Raw genomic sequence first — 22,244 nt, 5'->3', positions numbered from 1 at the left:
TAAAGTGACTGCTCTTCTAATACGGTTTGCTTTCTCTCATCTCTAAGACGGTGGAGCTTTCCTGCACTAATTCATGCTAAAATGGATATTTGCTACCAGGAGAGGGGTTTGATCCCCCAGGGACGTTGGCCCATTAGAGCTTAAATCCAACGCATTAACAACACTTTTTAATGCTCAAACCCTCTTTATCTCTTTCAGAGAAACTTCAGAATCAGTTTTGAGAAGCCAATTAGTTGGTAACACAACAAACTATGTTCTACTTACATTTTATCTACTAGGAGTGGGGTTTGAACCCATAAGGACATTTGTCCATTGGATCTTAAGTCCAATCCTGGTTGCTTTTTTTTGTTGTAGTTGAAGAAATTGCTTCTCCAATATGTTGTCTCTCATCTTTTTAAGATTAAGCAGATTTTCTGCAATTATCCATAACAGAATTGACATTTGCTACCGGGAGTGGGGCTCGAACCCCTGAAGACATTTGTTCATTGGATTTTAAGTCCAAAGCCTTAACCCCTCAGCCATCTGGTCATTTTTATCAGATGGTAGTTACAGTGACTATTCTTCTAATATGGTTTACTTTCTCTCGTCTTTAAGACAGAACAGCTTTCCTGAACTAATTCATGCTAGAATATACATTTGCTACCAGGAGTGGGGTTTGATTCCCTGAGGACATTTGTCCATTGGATTTTAAGTCCAACGCCTTAACCACTCAGCCATCCTGGTGCTGTTGTCAGATGGTAGTTACAGTGACTGCTCTAATATGGTTTGTTTTCTCTCATCCTGAACTGAACTAATCCATGCTAGAATAGACATTTGCTACCAGGAGTGGGGTTTGATCCCCCAGGGACATTTGTTCATTGGAGCTCAAATCCAATGCCTTAACCTAATTTTGTGATGATAAAACCCACTTTATTCCTTTTAGAGGAAATTCAGAACCAGTTTTGAAAAACCAAATTGTTGGTGACAACCACATTATTATACTCTACTTCACATTTATCTACCAAGAGTGGGGTTCATGAGAACATTTGTCCAACCCTCTGTATTCCTTTTAGAGCAGGGGTGCCCAGCCCTATTCCTGGAGATCTATCATCTTACAAAGTTCAGCTCCAACCCTAATCAAACACACCTGAACCAGCTAATTAATCTCTTAGGTAGCACTTGATAATTACAGACAGCTGTGTTGGAGCAGGGCTGGAACTAAAGTCTACAGGTAGGTAGATCTCCTGGAACAGGGTTGGCCACCCCTGTTTTAGAGGTACTTCGGAACCAGTTTTGAGTACTATCAAGTCCTTCAAACTCAACTATTAAAATTTCACATTTTTCTACCAGGAGTGGGGTTTGAACCCACGAGGACATTTGTCCATTGGATCTTAAGTCCAACGCCTTAACCACTCGGCCATCCTGGTTGTCATTTTAATAGCATTCAGATATTGATAATCAATATTCTTATGTATCACTCATTGTCTCTGTCACAGCAGACATATTGACCTGCCTGCTCTCGAGTGTTTAAGTACCATTTGCAGACATTATTAATTAAACAGAAATAATTCTGCTACCAGGAGTGGGGCTTGAACCCACAAGGACATTTGTCCATTGGATCTTAGGTCCAACGCCTAGGCCACACTGGTCACTTTTAGCTCTTTGGAAAGGCACTAAATTGCACTGCAGTCTGTGCCATCACACTTGCTCAGTCCTGTTGTTATTCTACTTAGATACAAAAAAGTAAAGATATGCTTCACATCACTGTCAACCAATGACGAGACGAGTCCCCCACTGTCTCTTTCTCGCCTCCTTCCCCCTCTTTCTTCAGTCACGCTGCTCTTGCTCATGGGATTAAAAGCAAAACCCAATTAGCCATTTGGCTTGTTGTCTGTATAAGGTGGAAACCTCACACTAGACCCTGTCAGTTGTATTTAAACTAGTAAAGAAGAATAACATTTAAAAAAAAAAGCTAATCTAATGACAGATAAACACACACTTAAAATTTAATCTTATTATATGTGTTCATTTTTATAAAACTGCAACATCTGCTTTGCTCCCCCAGGGATTTTACAGTTTTCTAAAGCCCTAAAGGAATGTGTATCCCTCAAGTCTGTTGTTCATTTCAGTTCATGAATGATCAGCCATTACATTCTTCAGTTTGCGCCCCCTAGCACACAATAACTAATATTTATGCTCCATATTTCATTTTCTTTTGCTTTTTATTTCTGTTCTGTTTCTTTCTCAGCGTTTGCTCACGATCTTCACACGTTAACAATCATCCTGACTTTTTTCTTTTTTCAGTTTAGCTCAGACAGTGGTGGCTCAGTTACAGTGAGCTAGTGCCCAGTGATGCCAAGCATTCATGCCAGCAACCACTGGATTCCCTAAAGGCTCTGAAGAGCATCCCCATTACAAAATATTAGCATATGCTTATTGATTTTTAAAGGGATAGTTTACCCAAAAAATGAAGAGTCACTTTTATGTTGTTCTGAACCCTGGACCTTATTTCATGGAATGAAAATGATACTTTTACAATGTTTTGGAGATTTAAGCCCCAGTTCATTACCATTTCAATTTCATTATCACTCTTAAAAAGAAAGGTTCCAAAAGGGGGTTTTTGGTTCTTGAAAAAACTTTCAGTGAATAGTTCTTGAAAGAACAATTTTTCCTTAGCGTGAAGAACATTTTAAATCTAAAGAGCCTTCCATGGTTCCATGGATGGGGAAAAAAGTACTTGAATATGCAAAAATCCCCTTTTTGTGTTTTATGGAAGATCATACGTGACCCTGGACCACAAAACCAGTCATAAGGGTCAATTTTTTTTTAATTGAGATTTATACATTTTATAAAATATGAAATCATATGATTAAATAAGCTTTCCATTGATGTATGTTTTTTTAGGATAGGGCAATATTTGGTTGAGATACAACTATTTGAAAATCTGGAATCAAAATATTGAGAAAATCGCTTTTAAAGTTGTCCAAGCAACGCATATTACTAATCATAAATTAAGTTTTGATATATTTACGGTAGGACATTTACAAAATATCTCTACTTAATATCCTAATGATTTTTGGCATAAAAGAAAAAATGCTAATTTTGGCTATTGCTACAAATATACCTGTGCTACTTGGTTTTGTGGTCCAGGGTCACATACAGGTTTGGAACAATTTAAAGGCATGTAAATGATGACAAAATTTAAATTTTGGGTGAACTATTTCTTTAATTATAGCTGTATCAAAGCAAATTGTCAAGTTGAGCACAAATTAAACAGGTAAATGCATGTCGGTTTGAAAATCGCTTTTTTTATTTGCGTATGTGCTCTACGCCTCATAGCCCATGTTCTCGGCGCGACCTAACCTAACACCCACCGCATCATTGAGATGTCTCACGTTTTGAGTAGATGTGTTTCTGGACAGCTTAGATGTCATTTTTCATCATCGTTTGTCTGAAAGGATGCAAAGTCTCATTTCATTACTGTCACCCCTTTGTCCTGACCAGAACAACTCGAGCGTGTTGAAGATGGCATGAACCATATCAACAAAGACATGATGGAAGCTGAGAAAAGTTTAAAAGATGTAGGCAAATGCTGTGGACTTGTATGTCCCTGCGACAAGTAGGTACTGGTGAAGCGTCCAAGGCTTTCACCTGTCTGCTGCTGTCTGACTGTCTCTTGTCACTGTGAATGTTTAAGCCTCTCTCTTTCTTTTTGTCCCTCTTTTCCTCCTTGCCTTCCCTTTCTCTTTCTCTCCTTGTTCCTTTTCCGCACTCTTTATTTCTTTTCGGGGGCGTAATTGACTAATGTTTAAATCAGAGCAACTGGAGCGCATCGAAGAGGGAATGGATCAGATCAATAAGGACATGAAAGAAGCAGAAAAGAATTTGACGGATCTAGGAAATCTCTGTGGTCTATGTCCATGTCCATGTAACAAGTAGGTGATGCCTGTCGCCTGCCTGCCTGCTTGCCTGCCTGAACCCGACAAATAGGAATAAAAGCACATGGCCAGTTTGCACGCTCGCTCTTGCTCGCTCCGTAGCTGCAACTTCCCCCCACTGCGCTCTGCCTGGACTCTACTTCTCTGTGCATGGGGATGGTGGTAGAGCTAAGTCCGTCTGCGGCGCCACTGGTTATCCCGTAGTTGTAGCTGTAGGCCCTGCTCTCTGCCGGCTGAATGCGCAAATATGCTGGGCTCTATGCTTCACTGATCCGTTGGTCAAGGACTGTTGTTCGTAAATGTTAAGTGCCTGCTTAATATGCATGTGCTACGTTTTGAAATGCAAGCATTACACACCCCTTGAGCGAACTTTGTGGACCGCAGATTAGAAATTCACGCTTTATTTACTTAAGGCTGGCAGAGCTGGCTTCTTACAAAAGGGTTTCCTGAAAGGCAAAGCACGTCACTGAATGTGGGTAAAATGGTGGGAAATGTTATCTTGGCAGTATAAATGGCCTGTCTAATTGATTATAGTACAGCTGATTGCAAATTATGTGCTATTCATGCCTTAAAGGTGCACTAAGTCATTTTTTTTGTTTTGTTTAGAACAGTTTTACTCCTCGAAATTTGATTGATTGGCACTCCACCCTGCATCTGTCTTCATTTGTTCTGCAATTTGTTGAAAAACACTGATTTATTCAGGAAGAAAAAAGTGAAACACTATCATTTTCTTAATGAATTCGTTCAAAAACACTGATTCATTCAGGGACAAAAAAGGGATTCATTCAAAAGCAGTGATTCATTCTGGAAGGAAACAAGTGACTTACAATGAGTCCCTGAATCATTTTCTCAACCGATTTGTTCAGAAACACTGAGGGAAAAAAAATCGACTCTCCTTGAGTGAGTCACTTGATCACTTTTTAAATGATCCATTCAAAAGCAATGATTCGTTCAGGAATGAAACAAGCGACTATAAGTGAGTTTCGAAATCATTTGTTCACAAATACTGATTTGTTCAGGAACAAAACAAGTGACTATTTTTGAGTGTATCACTGAATCATTGTCTTAAATGAGGTCCAACCATTTTTTCTTAGTCTGAAGAACATTTTAAAAATGTAAAGAGCCTTTTATGGAACAAATAGGTTCCATGGATGGGAAAAAAATTACTTTTTGAGTTTTATAGAAGATCATATGTGACCCTGGACCACCAAACCAGTCATAAGGGTCAGTTTTTTGAAATTGAGATTTATACATCATATAAATAATATGAAATCATATGAATAAATAAGCTTTCCATTGATGTATGGTTTGTTAGGATAGTGCAACATTTGGTCGAGATACAACTATTTAAAACTAATCTTAACTGATTAGTTCAAAACACAAATTTATTCAGGTACAAAACAAGTAAGTCACTGAATCATTTACTGAACTGAGTTATGAGAGTCATTGAATTGTTGAGTTGTTAAAAAACAGTGATTCATCCAGAAACTAAACAAGTTGCTGCCTTTTACAAGTAAGTCATTGTTTCATTATTAAACTGATCTATAAGAAAACAATTTTTTATTTAGGAATGAAACAAGTGACAATCTTTGTGTGAGTCACTGTACAATATTCTTAACTGATTCACTCAAAAACGCTGATTCATTCAGGGACAAATATTTGATTCTCTTTGAGTGAGTGACTTAATAATTTTTTAATGATTATTTCAAAAGCAGTGATTCATTCAGGAAGAATACAAGAGACAAAGTGAGTCACTGAATTATTTTCTCAACCAATTTGTTCAGGAACACTGATTTATTCAGGACAAAAAAAAACAGTGACTCTATGTGAGTGAGTCACTGAAGCATTGTCTCAACTGATTAATTTAAAACCCTGATTCGTTCAGAAACAAAACAAGTGACTATCTATGAGTGAGTCACTGAATCATTGTCTCAACTAATTCGTTTAAAAATGCTGATTTATTCAGAAACAAAAGAAGGGGTTTTCCACGGGAGAGTCACTGAATCATTTACTGAACCTATTAGTGAGAGTCATTGATTTGTTGAGAAGTTAAAAGTTAAAAACATGGATTTATTCAGGAACAAAACACTTGACTATCTATGAGTGAGTCACTGAATCATTGTCTTAACTGATTTGTTCAAAAACACTGATTTATTTAGGAAAAAACTAGTGACTATTTATGTGTGAGTCACTGAATCATTTACCTAAAATGACTTATTTTGAGTGAATCACTGACTGATTTTTTAAAAAAGATTCATTCAAAAGCAGTGATTCATTCAGGAAGGACACAAGTGTCTGTAAGTGAGTCGCTGAATCATTTTCTCAACTGATTTATTCAAAAACAGTGATTTATTCAGGAACACATCAAGTGACTATCTGTGAATGAGTCATTGAATCATTATCCCAACCGATTCCTTTAAGAATATTGATTCATTCAGCAACAACACAAATGATTATCTATGCGTAAGGCACTGAATCATTTACAGAACCATTAAAAAATAGTGATTTGTCCAGGAATTGAACAAGTAACTGCCTTTAAGTCATTGAATCATTTAATAGATCCGTTTGTAAGTGAATCACTGAATTATTGTCTCACCTGAATTAATTCAGACGCACTGAGTTATTTAGAAACAAATCAAGTGATTTTCTATGAGTGAGTAACTGAATCATTTACAGAAACAATTTGTCATTGAACTGTTGATTCATTAAAAAACAGTGATTTATCTAGAAACTGAACAAATAACTGCCTTTAAGTCATTCAATCATTTAGTAGATCCATCTGTAAGTAAGTCACTGAATCATTCTTTCAACTGATTTATTCAAATACTCTGATTCATTCAGGAACAAATCAAGTGACTATTTGTGACTCACTGATTTATTGTTTCACCTGAATGAATTTAGACGCACTGAGTTATTTAGAAACAAATCAAGTGATTTTCTATGAGTGAGTCACTGAATCATTTAGAGAACCAATTAATCATTGAACTGTTGATTCATAAAAAACCAGTGATTTATCCAGAAACTGAACAAATAACTGCCTTTAAGTCATTGAATCTTTTAGTAGATACATCTGTAAGTGAGTCACTGAATCATTTTTTCAACTGATTTATTCAAAATCTTTGATACAGGAACAAAACAAGTGACTATGTGTGACTCACTGATTCATTGTCTCACCTAAATTCATTCAAACACACTGAGTTATTCAAAAAACAATTCAAGTGATTTTCTATGAGTGAGTCACTGAATCATTTACAGAACCAATTCGTCATTGAACTGTTGATTCATTTAAAAAATGGAACAGTGATTTATCCAGAAACTGAACAAGTAACTGCTTTTAAGTCATTCAGTCATTTAGTAGATCCATCTGTAAGTAAGTCACTGAATCATTCTTTCAACTGATTTATTCAAATACTCTGATTCATTCAGGAACAAAACAAGTGACTATTTGTGACTCACTGATTTATTGTTTCACCTGAATGAATTTAGACGCACTGAGTTATTTAGAAACAAATCAAGTGATTTTCTATGAGTGAGTCACTGAATCATTTAGAGAACCAATTAATCATTGAACTGTTGATTCATAAAAAACAGTGATTTATGTAGAAACTGAACAAATAACTGCCTTTAAGTCATTGAATCTTTTAGTAGATACATCTGTAAGTGAGTCACTGAATCATTTTTTCAACTGATTTATTCAAAATCTTTGATACAGGAACAAAACAAGTGACAATGTGTGACTCACTGATTCATTGTCTCACCTAAATTCATTCAAACACACTGAGTTATTTAAAAAACAATTCAAGTGATTTTCTATGAGCGAGTCACTGAATCATTTACAGAACCAATTCGTCATTGAACTGTTGATTCATTTAAAAAATGGAACAGTGATTTATCCAGAAACTGAACAAGTAACTGCTTTTAAGTCATTCAGTCATTTAGTAGATCCATCTGTAAGTAAGTCACTGAATCATTCTTTCAACTGATTTATTCAAAAACTCTGATTCATTCAGGAACAAAACAAGTTACTATTTGTGACTCACTGATTTATTGTCTCACCTGAATTCATTCAAACACACTGAGTTATTCAAAAACAAAACAAGTTATTTTCCTAGTAAGTCACTGAATTATTTACAGAACCAATTCGCCATTGAATTGTTGATTTGTTAAAAAAAAGTGCTTAAGTCATTAAAGCATTAAAACATTCAGAAAAAAAATGACCATCATTATCAGAGGACCCTTGCTGATGTAGGAAACAACAGTGTGATCTTGCAGAATTGTATGGCTCATCTAATCAGAATTTAGAGTAGAAACTCCTTGTTTTATATTTTAATTTACTGTTTACATGATAGTGATTTCTCTGATTGACAAATGTTGTTTGAGGGTTGTGGGTTTAATTCTTTACAGGGCATTACGTAAATAAAGTTGACTTAGTGCACCTTTAAACCTTGCAAATGCACAAGCACATTGAATCAAGTTTTCAGCAGTATCCAAGTGGGCACAGACATTGATTCTCATTATTCTCTGTTTCATGAGTTGCAAATATTATGTTAATAATATTCTGTGTGACCAACTCTTGCATAACGGTGCAGGCACTGCATAAATACTCATGTGAGCAACTGTCACTGGCTGAAAAGTGTTGAACGGTCATCAGCGGTAATGCAGGCCATCGCCAAACGCCAGTTGTTTGATGAAGTATTTATGAATGTTAACAAATGGGTAGTTTCTTATTCCTTTTATGTATTTGGGGTTGAAATAATCAAAGTGTAACAGAGCAAAACAGTAAATGTATTTTTTTTTACGTTTAAAGTCAACATGAAAGGGAAATTTGTATATTGAATATTCAATGGGTGAATTTCGAGTGGGAGCTTGATTTTATGCATCGGAAATTGATTGGATTGGGAAATTGCTCTTTTTATGACAGGTGGCTTGATTAGAGGGCTTGTAAGCCGAAAAGAAAAGTCATTTCAAGGGTGATGCAAGTTATTACATTTTGATGAAAGATAATGAATCGTGCACAGTATGACAAGAACGTGTATTAAGAAGGTAAACAAGGTCAATTGTGATTTCATGTTGACTTTAAAGCATGTGCATCTAAATGTAAAGGAGATTTTGGCTTACCTCCGAACTTTTATTCATGTTTCTTTTTAAAGACACGCACCTGTGTCTGTGTCAGTAAGGATTAAGGTCATGGTTGAGTCTCACTGCCTCTGGTCAGAGCTTTTCATATCAGCTCCTCCTGCGTATAAAATCTCCATATAGAAACAGCCCTATCTTACATAAAAGGTTGAAATTAAAGGCATTGGCTTATAGGAAATCACCTGCATTGCTTAGAGAGTTGCTGTGAGCTTTGTTCAGACAAGCTAAACAAATACCATTTTTATGGGGTGTGGATCCGGACCTCAAATCTATGTTGAAGGTGAAATCCAGTTTTTGATCAACCTGACTCAAATCACATTTATATATTGTTTGAAATCCAGTTCAATTCAGGTTTCTGTCTAAAAATCTGTTTAGTCAGTTTTTTCTGTATTTGGCACATGAGCACCACAGGAGCTGAGGCATAACTTTTCATTAAAAAAATATTGGGGTATCGCTGTGAGTAAACTAGAAATGTTTTGGACCCTGTGAAGGGGAATTAGTAATGCCCTTTATATTACAGCCTTCTTAAAGGGCATGTGGGAGGATGTGCTCCTCTATAGATATATAAATAAATCTTTAGAAATATGGCAACATTTCTGAGTTTTGCGAAAGAAATTGTCTTGGAATCATGGAGTAGTTCACACCAACATAATATTCTGGCATCATTTACTCACCATGATTTTGTTTCAAACCTGTATGAGTTTCATGTGTGGAACAGAAATAAGATATTTTAGAATGTTCAAACTGTTTTTTGGAAATATTTTATTATGTTATTTAAGCCATATTTTAAGTTTTTCATTATTTTTTATTTTTTATACAACATATATTTTATTAGTTATATGTAATTTTATTAGCTTTTGTTTTATTTATATACTGTATATATATACTTTTTTGTTAAACATTAAAATAATGATATATTTTAAACATATTTTTTACGTTTTAGTAATTTAGTTGTGCTTCTGTTATTTATATATATATATATATATATATATATATATATATATATATATATATATATATATATATTATTTTTGTTTGTTTGTTTGTTTTTATACGTTAAATGTTAAAAAAATCTTTATACTAAAAATGTGTTTTTATACATTTTAGTAATTTTGTACTTCGATCACTTTCTGCACTTCTTTTATAAGCTTTTGTTTATATATATATATATATATATATATATAATAATTTTTATTTCAGTTTTAATTCTGTTGCTTTACAAAATATTTACAAAATGTAAAAAATGTATAATATTTTAGCTCTGATTTATATATTTTATTTTTTTATACATATTTTACATTTTAGCAATTTGGTTGTGCTTCTGTCAGTTTCGTTAGGTTTTTTTTTTTTTTTTTTTTTTTTGCTTTAATTTATTTCAGTTTTAATTTTAGTTCTTTTAATACTTTTTTAAATACCTGTTTTTCATAAATAGTTCTATTTTATTTTGCCCTTGTTTTAAATAAAGAAAACAGTTTTTAATCGTTTTAGTGAACAATAACAGCACTATATGCTTTAACTATATGGACAAAAATACTGAGCCAATTTCCTGACTATTTCATTGTGTTCCACTGAAGAAAGAAAGTCAAGTTTGAAATGACATGAGGATTAGTAAATGGTGACAGAATTTAAATGTTTCTTGGTGACGTTATGTACAGGATATTGACTGTCTGAACAAGCAGGTCTGATTTGATCCTTTAAAGAAAAACTTACTAAAGATCAGATTTGAAAAATGGCTGCAGTGTGAACAAAGACGTTTGCTGTATGCATACTGTTACTAAACAGCCTAATTCCCTTCCCTGCCTGAATGCAATGCATGTTACTTGTTATGACAAATGCTTTTCTATTGGTTTATTGATTTCATTTCAAATCTAACATGCTGTATCTAAATGTTTAATGAACACATTATACGTTTGGAATAAGTCTAATCTGTACTCTGACTGAGAACATGTTATTTCTGAATGCCTCTCTTTGTCTCTTCACCTTGATAATTGTTGTGAACCTCCTCCAATTAACTTGTCATGTCTCCATCAGTATCTATTTAATTGTCTGTCACACCCTGCTGTACGTGACGTGTGTTCGTTAGTTCCAGGAAAGCGTTGTTCACCTTTAGTGCATGTGATTCCATAACATGCAGATATATTCCTGACCACCGTTTCCTGTTTTAAGTGTTCTCTATCTGCATGTAGTTCCTCTCAGTGCATGTCTAGTGCTTTATGGTGTTACCTAACACCGTTGGGCTTCTCACCCTGTCTCTCTCACTTCCTGTGGTTGTTCAGGCTGAAAGGTGGTGGCCAGTCCTGGGGTAATAACCAGGATGGGGTGGTGTCCAGCCAGCCGGCCCGTGTGGTAGATGAACGCGAGCAGATGGCAATCAGCGGAGGATTCATTCGCAGGTCAGTTAGGAGAGATTACTTACTGTAAATACAGTATACAGTAGACTTTGAGAAAGAAGTCCTAATCTTTATCTTTGACAAAATATGAAATAATCAAACACATATTTTTTTTCTTTTATGCCAAAGTCATTAGGATATTAAGTAAAGATCATATTCAATGAAGATATTTTGTAAATTTCCAAATTTCCTTAATTTTTGATTAGTAATATGCATAGGTAAGAACTTAATTTGGACAACTTTAAAGACAATTTTCTCAATATTTAGATTTTTTTCAGCCTTCAGATTCCAGATTTTCAAATAGTTCTATCTCAGCCAAATATTCTAACGAACCATACATCAATGGACAGTTTATTTATTCAGGTTTTATTCATTTATTTCAGATGACATATCAATCTTAATTTAAAAAAAATGACCCTTATGACTGGTTTTGTGATCCAGGGTCACATATATATACAATTGTCACACCAGTTTTTAGTATGGTAATGCATAATAATAACAACAATAATATAAAAGTATGATATTTCATTCTCATTCATTTAATGAGAATAAAATTAATGATAATAATAGTAATAGTAATGTTGATCATTTTTTTTCTCATTAATGTAATGCAAAAATATTATATACATTTTTAAATTGTAAAAAAAATACTTAAAAATTATGTAATGTGTGTAATGTGGTTTGTAAAGTTTAGTGTACACTGTAAAAATGATAACAATAATAATAAAAATAATAATAATAATAATAAAAATAGTAATGTTGATAAAACCTTCTCCTTAATATAATGTAAAAATAATGATATATTATTAAATTGTAAAAGTGTATTTTAAAAATGACTGTATTAAAGTAATTTAATGTGTTATGTAAAGTTTAGTGTACATAATTGTAGTAATAGTAATGTTGATAAAATCTTGTTCTCATTATTGTAATGCAAAAAAAAAAATTATATATTTTAAAATTGTAAAAAAAAATTTTTTGAACATTACTGTGTTAAAGTAATATAATGTGGTATGTAATGTTTAGTGTACACTGTAAAAATAATTATAATAATATTGTTAATAAAAACTTGTTGTTAATATAATGCAAAAATAATTATGTATTTTTTTAATTCTTTAAAAATGACTGTATTAAAGTAATATAATGTCGTATGTAAAGTTTAGTGTACACTGTAAAAAATAATATTAATGTTGATAAAGTCTTGTTCTCAATAATATAATGCAACAATATTTATATATAATTTTAATTGCAAAATAATATTTTAAAAATTACTGTATTGAAAAATATAATGTGGTATGTAAAGTGTAGTGCACACTAAAAATAATAATAATAGTAATAGTAATATTGATAAAATATTGTTCTCATTAATGTAATGCAAAATGAATTAGATATTTTTAAATTGTAAAAATATTGTAAATATTACTGTTTTAAAGTAATATAATGTGGTATGTAAAATTAGTGTACACCGTAAAAATGATGATAATAATAATAATAGTAATGTTGATAAAATCTTCTTTTCAGTAATGTAATGCAAAAATATTATTATATTTTTAAATTGTAAAAATTTATTTAAAAAAATACTGTTAAAGTAATATAATGCAGTATGCAAAATTTAATGTACACTGTAAAAATAATAATAGTAGTAATAATAATAATAGTAATGTTAACAAAGTATTGTTCTCATTATTGTAAAGCAAAAATAATTATATATTTTTAAGTTGTAAAAAAATGACTTTTTAAAATGACTGTTTTAACGTCATATAATGTGGTATGTAAAGTTCAGTGTACACTAAAATAATAATAATAATAGTAATGTTGATAAAATCTTGTTCTCATTAATGTAATGCAGAAATAATTATATTTTTAAATTGTAAAATTGTATTAAAGTAATATAATGTGGTATGTAAAGTTTAGTGTACACTGTAAAAATTATTTTCAAATTTGTAAATAAGACAAAGTTTAATGGTGATTTTTTTTTACAAGAAAATGTTTTTTCCATCTTTCTACTTTTTTTAATTTTTCTAATTTAATTAAATCCAAAAAAATCCAAAAAAAAAATTGGGAGGGGGTAATTGTTTATTAAATTTACTAGCAGTTTCTGAGAATTTCTCATTTTACTTTAGTGTAGTGTACAAAACAAGGAAAAACTGAAACTGGAGAGTTTTCGAGAAGATTAAAACAAGCAGGACTATTCAATATTTGGAATAAAAATAAAATCGTAATACAAAGTCTTGGTGTTTGTTATTGCAATCTGTTGCTGTGGCTACAGACATCACCTGCCAATTAGAGCAGTGAATTGACTTCAGTTACCTGTTCATACAGATATTTTTTGATCGTTAGTTCATGTCTGCTATTGTGTTGACAGATCAATTTGAGCGACATGTTAGTAAATACGCTTGTCAGTTCCAAACATTGACTGTGTGAGCGAAACCTAATTGTGCTGAGGTTGTTTTCATCTGTCTGGTGTATCAGCAGTAAGTATACCGCGCTTCACTTGTCAGTGAGTCACAAGGATCTCTATAATTGTCTGTTGAAGACGGATGTCCGCTTTGTGCCAGACTGTAGCTTCAGGCGCGTCAGGAACGGTCATGAAACCACTGAGCTGTTGTTGGTCCGCTGTCTCAAAATATCCCCCGTCAGTCCGCAAACAGAATGAAATGTTCACCTAGAGTCCATATACAACTTAATGGCTTTAGACAGTTGTTCTAGTCATGCTAGTGTAGACAAAAACCATGGGTCAGGTAATGTGAGCAAACAGAATCAGACATTATGTATCATTGTGTGTTTAATGTCCTTTTTCTGTCTTGTACAGCCTGTCAAACTATGCATGAAAGCCTGCTTCTGCCATGAATTAATAAATTAAAATGGTAACTGTAACTTTATTTTTGCAATTCTGATATAAACCTAAAATTTCTCAATGTAAACTTGCAAGTACGGTAGAAAAAAAAAATTATGGGATTTAAAAAGTCACAATGTTTTTTTATTACAATGGTGAAAGCAAAAAAAAGTCAGAATTGTGAGACATGAACTTCGAATTGTGAGGGGGGAAAAAAGATATTCTGTGGTCGAAATGGGCTTTCAGATGGAACTCGCAATTGTGATATAAAGTCACAATTCTTACTTTTTTATCAAAATTGATATAAACTCACAATTGCAAGAAATAAAGTCAGAATTGCAAGATATAAACTCACTTCTGCCTTTTTTCAGAATTGCAAGATATGAAATTACGAGATTACGAATTATGAGAAATAAAGTCAGAATTGTGAGATAAAAACTTGCAATGTTGACTTTTTTCTCACAAATGCGAGTTTATATCTTGCCATTCAGACTTTTTTTCTCAGAATTATAAGATATAAACTCGCCATTGCGAGAAATAAAGTCAGAATTGTGAGATAAAAACTTGCAATTCTGACTTTTTCTTTCAAATGTGACTTTGTATCTTATAATTCTGACTTTTTTTCACATAATTCTGACTTTTTTTCTCAAAATTGTAAGATATAAACTCACAATTGTAAGAAATAAAGTCAGAATTGTGAGATAAAAACTTATAATTCTGACTTTTTTCTTGCATTTGTGAGTTTGTGTATCGCAGTTCTGACTTTTTTCAAAATTGTGAGATATAAACTTATTGTGGGATAAAAACTAGCAATTCTGACTTTTTTCTCAGAATTGTAAGATATGAACTCACAATTGCGAGAAATAAAGTCAGAATTGTGAAATAAAAACTTGCAATTCTGACTTTTGTTCTTACAAATGTGAGTTTGTATCTTGCAATTCTGACCTTTTCTTGCAATTCTGACTTGAACAACTCACTATTTATACTTTTCTTCTTCTTTGTATCTCACAATTCTTTTTTTCATGCAATTGTGAGTTAATATCTCACAATTCTGAGAGAAAAAAAAGGCAGAATTGTGAGAAAAAGTCAAAATTGCGATGTTTTCAGAATTGTGAGTTCTCAAATCTCACTTACTAACTTGCAATTGCCCAGTTCTGAGAAAAAAACTCGCTAGTCTGAGAAAAAAACATTGTCAGAATTGTAAGTTTATATATCACAATTCTGTAAAAAAAAAAAAAAGACACAATTGCAAGTTTGTATCACACATTTCTGAGAAAAAAATGCGGGATAAAAAATTCATCTGTGCATGTTATTTCAAGAAAAAGGTTTTTGACATATATTATTAGAATGACAAAAATTTTTCCAGTCTGTTTCACAATACTGTATGTGTACCAATTATAGTGGGTTGACTAATGTTTTCTACTGTATGTTGACTAAACCCAGTCTTTTTTTTTGTGTATCTTCAGGGTAACAAATGATGCTCGAGAGAATGAAATGGATGAGAATTTGGAGCAGGTGGGAAGTATCATCGGTAACCTCCGCCACATGGCTCTTGACATGGGCAATGAGATCGACACCCAGAACCGTCAAATCGACAGGATTATGGACATGGTAAGATCATGATATTGCAGTAATGGAGAAATTATTACTCAACACAAGAGCTTCAATAATGACCGCAAACTCTCTAGTGAGATAAGAGCTTCTAATTATAGCACAAGATACTTGTTTGTGCTTGTGAAGTCACATCCCACTGTAAAATAAAATACCTTATGAGATTTATATTCGTTTGGAATAGTGCAGTTATGAATTTTGGATCATAAAAGCATTTTATAAGGGAATGCATCACTATTACTATTGCTCTTGATCTGAACCATGCTTCATCATACAAAATGCATGTTATTTTTTTATTTAGTACTGACTGAATAAGATATTTCACATAAAAGATGTTTACATATAGTCCACAAGAGAAAATAATAATTGAATTTATAAAAATGACCCCATTAAAAAGTTTACATACACTTGATTCTTAATACTGTGTTGTTACCTGGTTGATCCACAGTTAAACTGTCCACTGTTCTTCAGAAAAATCCTTCAGGTCCCACAAATGATTTGGTTTTTCAGCATTTTTGTGGATTTGAACCCTTTCCAACAATCATTGTATGATTTTTTCACACTGAGGACAACTGAGGGACTCATATGCTACTATTACAGAAGGTTCAAACGCTCACTGATGCTCCAGAAGGAAACTCAAGGCATTAAGAGCCGGGGATGAAAACTTTTCAACAGAATGTGTACATTTTTCTTATTTTTTCTATCATATTTTTTCATTTAGTACTGCCCTTCAGAAGCTACAGAAGATACATATTTTCCAGAAGATAAAATAAGTCATCTGACCTTCAAATTCAAAAGTTTCCCGGCTCTTAATGCATCAGGTTTCCTTCTGGAGCATCAGTGATCGTTTGAACCTTCTGTAACCTTCCCTCAGTTGTTTTCAGCGTGCAAAGATGCATCGCAAAATCCTACAGTCATTGTTGGATAGAGTTCAAATACACAAAAATGCTGAAAATCCAAAGAATTTGTGGGAGCTGAAGGATTTTTCTGAAGAACAGCAGGCAGTTTAACTGTTCAGGACAAACAAGGGACTCATGAACAACTATCACTAAACAAAAAAAAAAACACAGCTTTTCTCTTATTATTTGATCTTATTCAGGTCAGAACTAAATAAAAAACAAAATGCATTTTGTATGATCTCTCTTATTTTGGTCAAATAAAAGTTAACATTTAGTAGATTCTGTGAAGTGTGTGTAAACGTTTGACCTTTAAAATTAGTGGTAAACTAGGTCAGTGTTTTTCAACCACTGTGCCGCGGTACACTAGTGTGCCGTGAGAGATCGTCAGGTGTGCCGTGGGAAATTATTCAATTTCACCCAGGTTTCACATTGAGTAGGTAGAAATATTAAAGATCAAAAAAGACTGTTTTCATTGTGTTTGTTTGATTCCTATTCAAAACACTTTGATAAGAATGACTATATATTGTTAATTGCACTTTTTATTTGACAGAAGAAGGAATATCAGGGCTCGAAATTGCGACCATTTTGGTCACATATGCTCCCAAAATTTAATCTGCGCAACCTCTAAATATATTTGGGAGCATTTGTGCGCGTGCGATAAATTGTTGTGGTGCGACTTGTTTTCATTTCTTTACAAAACTTTCGTTAGCCTAACTACTGCACAGACTGCTGTGAGCTGATGCAGTGACAGCCTCGCCGTTCTCTCTCCAATATTACATAACCAATTAAACGTAATCTTTTAATTCTTATCTTAAATTCTGATTTGAGATATCAGCCGTCAATCACTCCATCACTGACACTGCGCTCCGCTCCGCTGAAACCAAACGTTTTTTTTTTTGCTCTCTCTCTCTCTCTCTCTCTCTCTCTCTCTCTCTCTCTCTCTCTCTCTCTCTCTCTCAACCTCCGTTTCGATGGGTGTGTGATGTGACTTGATTGTGATTTTTGATTGTGGACCATTAAAATTTCTTCACAATATGCTTATGAAGAAATATAGTATCGTGCACATTCTCTCAGATTAAATTCTGGCGCCTCTGCCTTAGTATAAAATGTACAAGGCATACATTCACATCAGACTTTTCGAAATCCCGTTTCCAAATTCTTTTGTTAAATTAATGCGTTAATGCATGCTCAGCACCGCCGAGAGTTTCGTGCGATCGTCAAAACGAAACCGAAAGCAAAACACGCACGCGCATTCAAAGGCAATTATGATACATCGGGTTTAGAGAGCGACTCGCCAATGTACGCAAATTAGGCTACTTTTTTACAGTTTCGATTGTTGGTGTGCCTCGTGATTTTTTTCTATTAAAAATGTACCTTGGCTCAAAAAAGGTTGAAAAACACTGAACTAGGTAATAATTGTTGTAATTTGTGCTTGATATAAAACAAAAATTGATTTTAATAATTGCTGTTTTATATTACTCTCCCAGTTTCTTTTTGAAAACAAGCATCTTTGTCAGAAATACTGGACAAAATACCTATTGCATCTCTATCTATCTTTGTCTTCCAGGCCGATTCCAACAAAACCAGGATCGACGAAGCCAACCAGCGTGCCACAAAGATGTTGGGCAGTGGCTAAATTCCTGCGAGAAGTGCTTTGGCTCCCTTTTCCCTTCCCTGCTGTACCTGCAACAGTGCACCTGTGCTTTTACCACGGTACTCACCTGACCGGTTTGCACACATGCACTTATCAGCCCCTCTACGCTCTATTTAGGAAGTGTCGTCGTGTGTCTGTCTTAACTGATAGTCTAGTAAATGGTCACATTTACTCTGTATCTTTCTCTCCAAAGGTTAAATGTACATAGTGCATATTCGATGGCTAGAGCTCTCGTGAACTTCCTTCCTTCTTCTTTTTTTGTTGGTTTCTTTATGTTTTTTAAATATAAAATACACACATTTTTTGGATGAAATTTCTTAAAGGTTTTCAGTCACCTGTGTGTCCATGCTCTGTGTTTTACTCGATATAAGCCATGCTTCATATTCAGACGTAGCGAGATAGGAGACGAATGAGAGGTGCAGGAGATCACATGACGGATTGCTTATCCTAGCCTGCCATTTTGTAATCGCCTTTAGACAGTGTTCAGTAATGATTATTCCACCTAAAGTGGTCATATATGTGTCACTTATTATCACCCGCGTCGTGTGTAGACATTACCGTACAGCATGGGCATGTCGGTACATGCATTCGGTTTGAAGCAACATCACAATAGTGCCACTCTTTTTATTTCTGTACATCTGCAAAATGTCTCAGTTGATGTAAAATCAGAACTAAATGCCAATAAAAACTCAACAAAACTGAATCTATTGTTCTTTGTGCGATGCTTCGTATCTGATTGTAATATTTTCCCAGCACAGAGACAATAGAAAGTGTTTGCTGTTGATACAAGAGTGTTAGAGTGGCTGTGCGCTGTACTAACCCAGATCCTCTTTGAACCAGAGGCTTTACATGGATTATGCCTGGCAACGTCACTAAGTACATCCAAATGCTGGAATACACAAGTACACACACACTGGTTTAACACACACAGCATGGATAAACACAAGCAAGTGTAAACCTAGGTGTTAGGGGACGGCTGGCCAATCGTGATTGTTGAAGTCTGTTGAAAGTGATGTACTGCAACATTATTAACAGGCTGGAAAAATGTAAATTATTTGAGAAGATTACCCACCGTAACACAGCATAATCATGATGGAGTAAATACACTCTCGGATGTCACTAGGGTGGTATCTTTTTGAAAGGTACTAATATGTACTCTTTAGGTATTGACATATATCTTCAAGGTACTAATATGTTTTGGAGGTAAATAAGGTACAAAAGAGTACCTTTTGCAAAAAAAAAAAAAAGGTACCACCCCAGTGACAGCTTTTGTACCTTTTTTTCTGAGAGTGTAGGGCTTAATATATTAGATAAACTATTATATTTTAAAACATCGCTTTATTGCATAAAAGGAATTAATTATATATAAAATTATATTTATTTAACAGCACAATTATGTGCACATTGGAGGAATTTTGAACAGATGGTGCTTGTGTGGTGCACTAATTTCTGACACAAAAACTGGCAAGTTATTCAGAAATATAAAACATTAAGAATGTCAGTTTTTTTGTGACCAGTTCTAAATAAAATGTTGTTCAAATGTAGCTTTTGTAAATATTGGTTTATATATATATATATATATATATATATATATATATATATATATATATATATATAATTTTTTTTTATTCTACTTTCATATTACAGCTAATTTAGCTTTTCTTTATGGTGAAAATAAGTTGTAAAAAGCCAAACATTTATATTTTATTAAACTATAAAAAAAAACATTTTGGCCTGTGACTAAAGAAATTATTTTTTGGGTTTTTATTTTATTATAATTTTTTTTTAATGCTGTATGATATTTAAAAAAAAAAAAATCTTGTTCGTACAAAAAATTATGCATGTTATAAAAATCATAACAGAAAACATTAAGGTCTTAGGAAATTGTCTTTATTTACAGTAAGTAAACTGAATTAAACATTGACCAACAAAGTTTTTACTTTTTTATCTTAAGTAAAAATATTTTCATATTACAGCTAATTTAGCTTTTGTTTATGGTGAAATTAAGTTGTAAAAAGGCAAAAATATATATTATATTTACCTATGAAGTAACATTTTGGCCTGTGACTAAAGAAAATATTTTTTGGTCTTTATATTATTGTTTTTTATATTGTATGACTGTTTTTGACTTTGGAGAAACAAATATTATTTGATTAATATTAAATTATTATGGGTTTTATTAATCTGTTTTTGTTTTCTTTGTTAGTACAAAATATGATTCATATTTTAAAAACACATTTTAATTTATTTATTTTTCTTGTTAGTACAAAATATATTTTTATTACATGTAATTAAACAAAATAAAAAATAAAAATTTACAAGTAAAAATTCTATTCATATTACAGCAAATTTAGCTTTTGTTTATGGTGAAATTAAGTTTAAAAAATAAAATGTATATTATATTGATTAATTAAGTAACATTTCGGCCTGTGAAAAAAATATATATATTTATTTATTTTTTTACATTTTATGAATGTTTTTGACTTTGGGGAAACAAAGATTGTTGATTAAATATTAAATCATAAATATAATAATTTGATAATTAATAATGAATATATTTGGATGCAACCAATTACAATATATTTTTCTAAGTTGGTCCAAAGTATCTTATTTATTTATTTTGTTTCTTTCATTTCTTTTATATTTATTTTTATTATTTATAGTTATATATTTATTTTACATATAAATATGACTTTATCTATATATAAATATTTATTTATATGTATTATTTATTTTTATTTTATTTTTTTCAGTGTGGAAATCAGTGTTGATAATCTGTCTTTTTTGCAATATCCCTTAAATGATTAAATACTAGTTATTTAATGACATCACTGTCCCGGAAGTGACATCATTTTGCTGTGAAAACAGCACAAAGGTCAGTAAGTTTTAGATTTGTTTTCTTTAATTATTCCTCATTTGAAAACATTTCAACCCATTTGATAAAATCAAGTAATCTGGTATGATATTGTCACAAATTTCAAACCCTCCTATAAACTCATTCTCAATCCCTCACTGAGCAATGGCTAATTTTAGCTGTATTTTATTTCTAATCATTTCTCATACTTTCTGCAAGCCTGAAACACCTTTTTATCGAAATACTTCTTTAAATTACAACAAAAGCATATTAATTTTACAGAGTTCAAAATAGCATAACTACAATGCTGGTCAACAAACATGGTCTTGCTTATGATGCGAATTAAACTAGTTACATTAAACAACTGGGCTAAGATCAAACATCATCTAATACAATATAAATCTAGCAATATAAATCCAGTTCTTTGTTTTTCTCTTTGTTGTTGAGGAGGAAACACAATGCTGCTCTCATCAGATGGAGATAATGTCCTCTACTGTCCAAGCTGAAAGAGATGTTCTCAAGCGTAGCCCCAGTCCTGACTTTCATATGGCACACTTATCGCACAACCTCGAAAGCAAAACACACATGAAAGCACCGTCAGCCAAGACTGCAATATCTTTCTGCTCTTATCAGAGACGCGCTTCTCTACTGCTCTCCAATCTCTTGATGATTTTCTTCTGCCACATTTGTGGAAATGCATTTGCCAGAAATGCATCAGTGACTTCTAGATGTACACTGATACAGTATTTGACACTGATGAGTTAGAAAACAGAGTCTAGAGGATGCTGACATCACACACTGCAAACGAGTTCATGTAAGTACAATAATCAAGTGGTTCCATTTTCAGTTCTGGAGAGTGATTGAACATCATAAAAAGCCTCTAAAGAGCCTTTAAAATCCCTTGACAAAAGCACAGCTATCTTTTCTGTTGACAAATTTCCTTTTGAAAA

The 22,244-nt window shown here is 32.8% G+C and overlaps 1 protein-coding gene and 1 non-coding gene across 2 annotated transcripts in view; one reads left to right on the top strand and one right to left on the bottom strand.

The window, feature by feature from the left end:
- The window catches only part of snap25b (synaptosome associated protein 25b), a 56,050-nt gene extending 36,907 nt beyond the window's left edge, over positions 1–19,143 (top strand). The window contains exons 5-8 of the mRNA XM_073826517.1: positions 3,797–3,914; positions 11,330–11,446; positions 15,743–15,887; positions 18,354–19,143. Coding sequence (XP_073682618.1) covers positions 3,797–3,914; positions 11,330–11,446; positions 15,743–15,887; positions 18,354–18,422 — 449 coding nt within the window. The 3' untranslated portion in view covers positions 18,423–19,143. The remainder of the gene's footprint in view (positions 1–3,796; positions 3,915–11,329; positions 11,447–15,742; positions 15,888–18,353) is intronic.
- trnal-uaa (transfer RNA leucine (anticodon UAA)) lies at positions 1,324–1,406 on the bottom strand. Its single transcript has one exon. It is a non-coding gene; the product is annotated as a tRNA-Leu (tRNA).
- Positions 19,144–22,244: the final 3,101 nt, after the last annotated feature.

This window comes from Garra rufa, chromosome 21, assembly GCF_049309525.1.
Source record: "Garra rufa chromosome 21, GarRuf1.0, whole genome shotgun sequence".
Taxonomy (NCBI): Eukaryota; Metazoa; Chordata; class Actinopteri; order Cypriniformes; family Cyprinidae; genus Garra; species Garra rufa.
Note: the sequence above shows the minus strand (reverse complement) of the source record. Positions and strands in the feature narration are given on the sequence as shown.